The 9,393-nt window shown below is 33.6% G+C and overlaps 1 protein-coding gene across 1 annotated transcript in view; it reads right to left on the bottom strand.

The window, feature by feature from the left end:
* The window catches only part of KIAA1468 (KIAA1468 ortholog), a 145,025-nt gene that overhangs the window by 13,734 nt on the left and 121,898 nt on the right, over positions 1-9,393 (bottom strand). The window contains exons 25-26 of the mRNA XM_008581669.1: positions 8,488-8,626; positions 3,951-4,067 (exon numbers count right to left, since the gene is read on the bottom strand). Coding sequence (XP_008579891.1) covers positions 3,951-4,067; positions 8,488-8,626 — 256 coding nt within the window. The remainder of the gene's footprint in view (positions 1-3,950; positions 4,068-8,487; positions 8,627-9,393) is intronic.

The following is a 9,393-nucleotide window of genomic DNA, read 5'->3' as shown; positions in this document are numbered from 1 at the left end:
GAAATGACTTAAAACAAGGTAGTTAAGGGAATTTAAACAAACCAAACTGGTATGTCCAAGAGAATAACAGAGGTTACGTATAAAGAAGAAGCCCTCTTAACTGATGCCTGTGGTATACTAATTGCTCAGTGTAAACAGGCTCACTTCAAGTATGACTCCTCATTAGTGGAGTAACTTACTTTTCAAGAGTCAAATGTATTTATTTCCACAAACCTTTGTATTTCAGGGGTATCTGTATTATAACATTCCATAATTTAATTATGTTATATAAATGTATGAAACAATAAGTGTAATCTAATTGGACATTTAAATGAGTATGAAGTAAGTATGAAAAGAAAGAAAATTAATGTTTCCATGATAACTAAATTGAAAGTTTTGGGTCAAACTGATAAAGACAAATTGCTTAAAATACTGCTACTTAACTATTATGTGTAAGACAATTGTAAAGGATTGGGAAAAATATAAAAATCTAGAAAAATTCTATACTCAGTATCAGAAATGTTTCTGGATCCTCTTTAAAGAATCTTAAACTAAAAATCATAAACAATTACATAATGAATGTGGTTTTCTGAGAAAAAAGATGTTTTACTATAATTAACAGATTTAAACAAAAGAAATGTCCCAATCCCGCATCAAAAGATTGGTAAAAGAAAATACATTTATATATTTTAAGTTAAAATAAGTTATCTAAGGTATATACCGTTTCCCTGGTTTCTTGTAACATTCTGTTAAACTGACCTACTCTTGGTTTTGATTCAATTGGATAAGAGAGCTTTTGCTGTAATAATAGCTTCTGCTATAAGTTTAGTACTATCTGTAGTTCCTGGTCATCTTTGAGTTTTAGGTGATTATCTTGGCATTCAAAGGAATCAAAAAAAGTAGATGCATTTCTCATTAACATCAATTCTGGTGCATTCTCACCTTATCACTGTAGTTGTTAGCCTTTTGAAAATAGCTCTTATTTAATACTACATCACATTAAAGTGAAAAATACCAGTAAATGCGAGTTTCCTTATAAAGAAGACTTAGTCTTTTTGGAAAAAAATCTCATTAAGAAAAAAAATTAGTGTAATATATAACTATTGCCTTGAAAGTATAGTTATAGTTATAAAAATTGTTCATAAACAAAGCTCCTATAATAAGTGACTTATAAATTCAATAGGTACTAAAAATAATAGACAGTTGGTTGAACCTGAATCCCTATAAACATACAGAGGGCTGGAACCTAATGATTATGTAGTCTTATTTATAGATATGGGGAAAGTACCACCAAGACAGAATGTGAGTGACCTTTGGATTAGTGGTTAAGAGTCTGATCTAGAGAAATATGAGCATGGATTGAGAAGCTGAAGATGGCCTTATCTGGAGACAAGAGGGGAGTCACTCTCCTCTTTCTACTCATGGTAGGGGCCTCTCTTTCCCCCATGGAATCACACAATCTTAAGGATTGGACACTTATAGGTCATTTCGTCCTATCTGATATTAGGACTCATGAGTGAATGATGGTCAAAAGGCATCTGACTGCTAACAATGACAGGACATTCAGTTTCATGAGAGATCACTGCAATTTTAGACAGCTCAACAAAATCAGCCTCTTTGTAACCTCTGCTTATTAGTGTTAGCTCTATACCCCACCTACGCAGTGTGCTTAAGCTTCCTCTACATAAAAACCTTTAAAATAATTGTCAAATTATCTTTTCATCCTCAAACCCATCTTTCCTCCAGGTTAAACATTTCTAAATTCCTTCAAACTTATTAAACATGACTTCTTGACTTATTAGTATGCCAAATGTTATACACTATAGTTTTTCTATGTCCCTATTAAAATATGATGTCAGTACTGAAGGGAATACTCTTATGTTCTGATTGGCTCAGAATGTAAGGAACAGCAGAAGATTTGGACAATGTGATTTAATTAGTGGCCACACCCCTCTGCTGACTCAAGTGTAAGTTCTGACTCATTTTAAACTGACACTTTAGGTACTTGAACAGTGACTATTGTTAAGATGGTTCTTCCCCTTACTGTATTGGTGTAAAGACTTTTTACTGTATTTACTCCAGTAATATTATGTGCATAACACACAATAATATTCCTTCTATGTAGATTTCTATGCTCTTTAGAAACCATTGCTTTTCCCACTTAGAAAATTTGTTTTTACATAGCTAAAAATTTTGATTTTTTGACTTCCTCATTTTCCTTGAGGCATATTCCTTTAGAAACTTTGTTGTATAAGATTATACATGACTTTTTGCTTAAGTTTTAAAGATCTACTTTCACAAAGTCTAAAGAACAGGTATAAATGTACTAATGTGTTCTCTGAGATACAAACTTTGACATGCCATTATTATTTTCTTGCAAGGGTCCTGTCACTTCTCTATTACTAAAGAATTCTTCCTTGCTAGTTCAGAATATCAGTTCCTCTTTTTGCTTCCTCTATCTTGTCTAAGTTGAAAATGCCAACAAGATAAGTCAGGAATGATAGTAAGTTCTGCTTTTAGTGGAATTAACTTATACAAGATCTACATCTTTGATCACTTTATTATATTATAAAAAATGTTGCTTATACTATACACATGATTAGGTCATTTGTAGTAGATTCCCCAAACAAAAGGGTCCCAACCATGCATCCAACTTTAAGTTTAAAAATTTCCAAAAAAAAAGAACATGTAGCTCCTTAACAGCTGTACTTTTCTATTTCCTTATTTAATGTATTCTGAACAAAAATAACCTCCCATTGGTACATTCCAGTCAATCTAGTACCAATGAATGTCAGTGGTATTTTGGAACATATTTATCTTATTTAAAATTACCTGTCCACTTTGCTTATTACTTTGAACTGTTATACAACAATGTGGAACCATAAATAATAGTCCTCAAACTTTCTTTGTACTCTGTTTTCTCCTATAAATCACTAGGAACCTCTATTATAATTTTTTCTATCATAATCACAATTCTCTGATTATGCTATCATGTACTTTACAGTTCTATTTGAGTATTCAGCCTTTCATTCTTTTTTTCAATCTACTTCCCCTTTCTTTCTTTCTTTTTTTTTTTAAAAAAAAGATGACCGGTAAGGGGATCTTAACCCTTGACTTGGTATTGTCAGCACTGTGCTCAGCCAGTGAGCAAACCGGCCATCCCTATATAGGATCCGAACCTGTGGCCTTGGTGTTATCAGCACCGCACTCTCCCGAGTGAGCCACAGGCCGGCCCTTATTTCCCCTTTCTTGAACTCTACTGCCTTTTAATAAGACAGCCTAGAAGCTGGAGTTCATTTTGCCCATCTTATCTCTACTTCCTTCTTAGTTTTATTTTACCAGGCATAGATAATAAGGAGAACATTTAACAGGATAGGTAAAGTTCTTTGTTCCAGTCACAGTTTTGCTTTTAACTATAAAAAACAGAAGTCACTAATGTCTTAAAGCCTTAGTCATTTACAATACAGTGGTTAACATTGGCCTAGGTGATCTCTAAGTTTTCTCCCAGTTCTGCAATCACTGGAAATGATTAGCCATGTTGTACTTTTCCAATGAGTGATATTTCTCTGAGAGATATTCATAGTATTCCAGTGGATACTGATAGTTAAATAATCACTGAAAAACTTAAATGCCAGGACATATACAAGGCTTCCTTTTGATTAACAAAAGTCTCAGCTATAATTCATTCTGCTCTTCATTTATTGCTTAGTTATATCATTAACATAAATAGAAGAAACTCATCAATGTTTTCAAAACTGTAGACAATATAAACATAGAAGATTTAAAAATTATCTTTTAAAATTATGAGATGGCTAGAATAAGGAGTGGGGCAAATCAAGTCAAATTTTCAATTTTCTACAATCCTTATATAAGTGTTGAAGAAAAAAGGTTTTTCTCAATCTTTAACAACTGAGGTTCACTGCGAGATTGGTAAGATAAATGTAGATACACTTTAAATAAAGCAAGGATACAACAACAGGAAAGTGCACTATAGGCTTCAAAAAGATGAGTAGCAATATCCAGTCTTTTAGAATCCACAATTTGTAAGTTGTTCACCAAGGCTAGCTTATGTAGATGTGGTATAACAACTGAGAAGAAAAAAAAAAGGAAATTGTAACATTTTTATTCAAAACATGCATACGAAATCCTCATACATTTAAAAAAAAATAATTTATCATTTGAACTTATAAAATTTCATTTTAATTCTGGATGGTTTAAAAGATTATGTCCTATGTTTGCTTTTTCTTATTAGGGAAGAAAGTACAATTTTTTAAAAAAAAAGATATCTGATTTTTGTGAAAAACAGTTTATAGCATTGTCACTAAAAACTAATTATGAGGATGCATATAAGTCATTTGGCCTCACTGTAATTCAACTTCCCAATGTGAAAAATGAAGACAAAATAAACAAATATAAACAACTTGACTCTTGCATTATTTATCCTTACAAATAAGTTTCTTTATAAAAACAAAAAATACTATTTAATAAAAGTTAAATAATTTAAGTTATTTAATAATTTATGCTATTAAATTAAAGATAAATATAGTACACATTCTTTTTCAAACATAAATTATTTCCCTCTTACTCTATTATTAGGTTTAGTTTCTCAAATTCTCAGGAAGACCAATGTCAAATAGCACTGATAGTTGAGTTTTCAAGTCACTCAATGGATTAATACCTCAAATAATAATGTAAAATGTAAAAAATATAGACAATCTACTGGTAAAATAAAAGTGATGGCCCAAGAAACAGTAACTGATTCAGTAGCAATGAGCACCCTTAGTGCCTAAGACTGAGTTTTCTAAATACTATTTCCCCCTAAAAGCGGGGTTCTTTAGAGAAATGGCTCTGCAGTCAGCAATTGTTAAATTGTTGGTCATCTGGCCCCTTTCTGGTCTCTGGTTGGAGAATGCAAAACATCACTCATAAGCACACACTGATGACCAACTGTAGTGGCCTCTTTCTTGGTTGCATTGAGTTTGTATATGTAAAAGGCACAATCTTCTCCTGGAAAAATTCCTGCTTACTAAATAAACTGAGGCTATAATCACAACTTTCATGCTTAGCTTTGTAAATGGCAAAAAACCTCATAAAAACTTAGAACAACAATGGCTATTTTTAGGGAGCCTTTTTTTTTTTTTCCCCCCTTTTTTGTCTTTTTTTGTGACCGGCAACGGATTGCAACCCTCAGTGTTGCGCCCGTACCGGACCGGGACCGGCAACGGAATCGCAACCCTCGGTGTTGCCCCCGCACCTCGCTCAGCCAGTGAGCGGCCGGTCTGTATGTGGGATCCGAACCCTCGGCGGGAGCGCTGCCGCGCTTCCCAAGCGGTGCACTGTAGCAGTGCGCCACCGGGCTGGCCCTTTAGGGAGCCTTTTGACTTGTCAAAATTAATAACATTAAACTTAAGAGGAGCTCTAGAAAAAATGAGAAGACATAAATTCAAAACATTCAGTAGTCAGCTTCATTAATAAGCAAGCTGAAGCCTCAACAAAATGGTGATTCTAAAATAGTTTCTCTCAAAGACTCTCTAGTTCATTTCTGCCCAAACATTCTGAAACTTACCTTCCTTGCACCTTTTCTATTAATGCATGGCCCTTTTATTCCTTCTGCTCCTGAGTCTTTGACCTTTCCTCAATTTTTTTTTTTTCTCAGAAACACAACAATCACACTGCACAATATCCCCTTAAAATTGCTTGACTAGTAGACAAACCTACAGAAGTTAAACTCTAGTCTAGAGACAGTTAAAGGCCATAATTAAGGACCTTCCTAATTCTCACAAAGCCAGAAATTTACTACAGAATTCGAGATTTCACCACATACATATTGTCCTGGGCTACCACATCTGTACTAATTAATTCACTTAATTGTTAAATCCTTGGGCGGAGGTAAATAGTTAAAAGCAGTAAGATATTAAAGACCAAGATAACATTTAATAACCTAGGTGGGCATAATTCTAAAACTGATGTTCAGTGGAAAAGAAAAATAGGAAATGAACATAAGGCTACTGCAGAAGCCTTCTTCTTCAGGTTGGATTGAATAAAGATAAAAATTGCAAAAAAAAAAAAAGAAAAGAAATCAGTAGGAGATTTTATTAAAAAAAAAAATGGATTTCAGTTTCAAAAAATATTCTGGGGTAGATCCAATAGCCAAAGTAAAGGAAATCTTATCCTCTTTTTTCTTTTTGGTAAATGGGCTCAGATCCAAAATAAGGAACATAGAGAAAAGTAATCTGAAATACAAAAATGCCACTTAAGAAAAATCTCCAAAGTATGAACATTTTCAGAGAGTCTTACAAAGTAAAAAAGCTGAAAACAAAAAACTGTATGGTGTTCCAGATAAAACTAACTTCTGAAATAAAATCAAGACCAAAAGGTCTTGTAATAACTAAACATTGGTATAGAACAAGGGCCACTGAAAGAACTAATGTCCTCTAAGAGTTAAGAAATAGAGGGACAAATATTTAAGTATCCAAAATGACACTCCAAGAAAGACATCACCACCCAGAAATTCTCTGTTCTTCTAAACTCCCTAAGGTAATTGTTTATAAATACAGATGGATAACAATATAGCATTCTTTTTAATATGGGTTCTATTTTACCATTAGTCTTTAACATAGGACATTAAATTCCTCAGGGTAAAGTTTTTTTTTTTTCCCTGACCGGTAACGGGATCACAACTCTTTGCACGGTGTGGTCCGCACCACGCTCAGCCAGTGAGTGCACCGGCCATCCCTATATAGGATCTGAACCCGCAGCCTCGGCGCTCCAAGTGCCTCACTCTCCCGAGTGAGCCATGGGGTCGGCCCCTCAGGGTAAAGTTTTAAAGCAAAAGAGAAGCCACTTGATTGGGAAGTGAAGCGCGTGCGCGCGCGCGCGCGCACACACACACACACCCAAAACAAAAAAAACTTTTGTCCTTAAAAAAAAAAAAAGTCTGGTTGTGCCAGAATGTGAAAGGTTGTATGAGATGTACTTGCCGGCAGTAAGTTGTAGGAAGCTTCAGGGACAATAGTTTACCAGACCTATTCAAGCAGTGGGAATTTCTATACTAAATCTTTTCCCAAGCCAACATTTAACTGTTATTTTGGGACTATTATAATAAGAAAATTCCTTTCTTCTGTTATTCAACTCCTACAAAGTTAATAGGTAGGCATCTACTCTAAAACTGTAAAAAAAGAAAAAAAAAAGATTAGCTTTAGAAGTTCTTGAAAATTCTAGAAAGACATATTAAGATACCAACACTATGTGTGATGCGAGAAATAACTATTAGTCCTAGAACTACTGAGGAAAAAAGACTCCAAAGATATAACAAAATAATTGGAGCAGAGTCTATAAGAATGATAGACTGATTCTTCCCAGATTATCACAAATCTTTCTTTCGAATGTACATAAAAAGGTTAGATCATACTCTATAGAGGTTTTAACTCAACAACATGGCCCACACCAAAGACCCCTGCCTATTTAGCCTATGCCTTAATCAAGGAACCAAGAGTTATACTCCTCGTCTCAGAGCACTATAACAGCCTCAACAGAATCAAAGCACCTTCAGGGGTCCTATTAGGATCACCTGTAAATGTGATGTTAAAACATGGGGAATTATCCCTACTGCTAACTAAAATACTAACCTTTTTCTGTTGGTTGATTAACTAATTATGAGTACACTTGCCTGGTAAAAAAGAATCTCATGATGGTGTTTCTGTAGCTTGATAAGAGTCCATAATATCAACAGACCTTTTGGACTCTGCAGTCCAAATCCTGACAATACTTTTTGTTGACAACTCTTATCTTAAAAATTGTAAGAGATAATACCAAGCTGGATATGCAATAATTAGCCTGTTGGAAAATCTAATTTTGTACTAGAAACTAAACTGACTCAAGTGGCCCTCTCTACAGGATGTCAAATTGCTAAAAATTAAAGAGCCAACATATAGAAGTGAAAAGTGATATGCTTTTGGAATAATTTCTGGGTGCTTTGATGCTACCCAAAGAAATTGTTGTCATAAGGTTGAGGCCCACAGTAAAAGAGATACCACAGAAATTAGAAATAATGTGTTAGTAGATAATCATGCAGATCATCTAATAGATCAACAAGCTGTGAATTAAAACAAAGTGATGTATCACGTTGAATGGCCTGTTGAATGGCATGCTGAGTGGCAGTTTTTCATGAGAACATGTCTAGAAACACAAAAATTTCCTTAAAAAAAAAACCAAACCTCTAAGGCAGCACACGGTATTTTGAAATTAAGTTATTAAGAAATGTTTCTAAAATAAGTGAAATAAGTTTATGAGTTACTTTTCATATCTCTTATAGCAATCAGTATAGAGTATTAAAAACCACCCACTAATAGCAATACCGATCAATTCATTATAACTAATTTCTTTCATGTTCAGCTTTCAGTACATGAAAGATAAAGTATAGCATGGCTTTAACACATGACAAGTCCTCAGAGAAGCTTCTGCTTTGATCTTACAATTCAGGAAAAAAGGTAGAAAAATGCAACTTACACTCATCTCGGAACCTGGGTTCTGCGTTAGGACCAACTCTCCCAAATGTTTTTATGATCTCTGTGTGCAAAGAATGCTGGTCTTGATACTGAGGATCTTCCAGAAAAGAAGCCAACTGCATTTTCACTCTTTCCAGCAACTTAAAATTGGATATTGTACAGTCATTTTATAGAATATTAAAAATTAAGTAGCACTGTTATAGTGAAAGATACACATTAAACATGGCTTGCAGCAATGGATTTGCATGATTTATATCCCACGACAGTAGAAATTTGGAACTAAATAGGTACCTAATTAGTCTTTTGGCTCAGAAAAGGTTTCACATTTTTGTATATGCTTGTTAATTCTTACTTTTTTTTTCTGGAAACATAAACATTCCCTGACAAACTGTAAAAACAAAAGCAAAAAACCCTACAAAATATTTAGGAAAAAGAAGATGATGATTTTTATCTAAATTCTAATCCTTAAAACAAATCACAGTGTAAGTTACCCAATTATTCACTTTCTGAAAGCAATGAGTCATTAATGACTTACATCTTACTCACATTTCCCTAAAACACATTTTATTTTAGGATTTAAGAACATGTTGAAATTCTGCCACGACTGCAAGCTTTGCAGAATTATATGGTTTTTTCTGTTGCTTCACCAGTGAATTATATAAGTGAAAATATTTCTTTCTATAACTAACAAAATTGTTTAATTTTTGTTATAAAAATCTATATGACAAAGGAATTTTATTAAAATTTTTCATTTTTTGTTTAAATGTCTACTTCAATACATAGCCTCCAAGTTAGGCTTACTGTGAAGGTTGACTTAAATAAAAAAACAACAACATGATACATGAATAGTAATATGATAAAGTTTAAAGTCAAATAAGCATAATCCGATATTATTATTATTATTATT

This window comes from Galeopterus variegatus, unplaced genomic scaffold (genome assembly GCF_000696425.1).
Source record: "Galeopterus variegatus unplaced genomic scaffold, G_variegatus-3.0.2 Scaffold2430, whole genome shotgun sequence".
NCBI lineage: Eukaryota > Metazoa > Chordata > Mammalia > Dermoptera > Cynocephalidae > Galeopterus > Galeopterus variegatus.
Note: the sequence above shows the minus strand (reverse complement) of the source record. Positions and strands in the feature narration are given on the sequence as shown.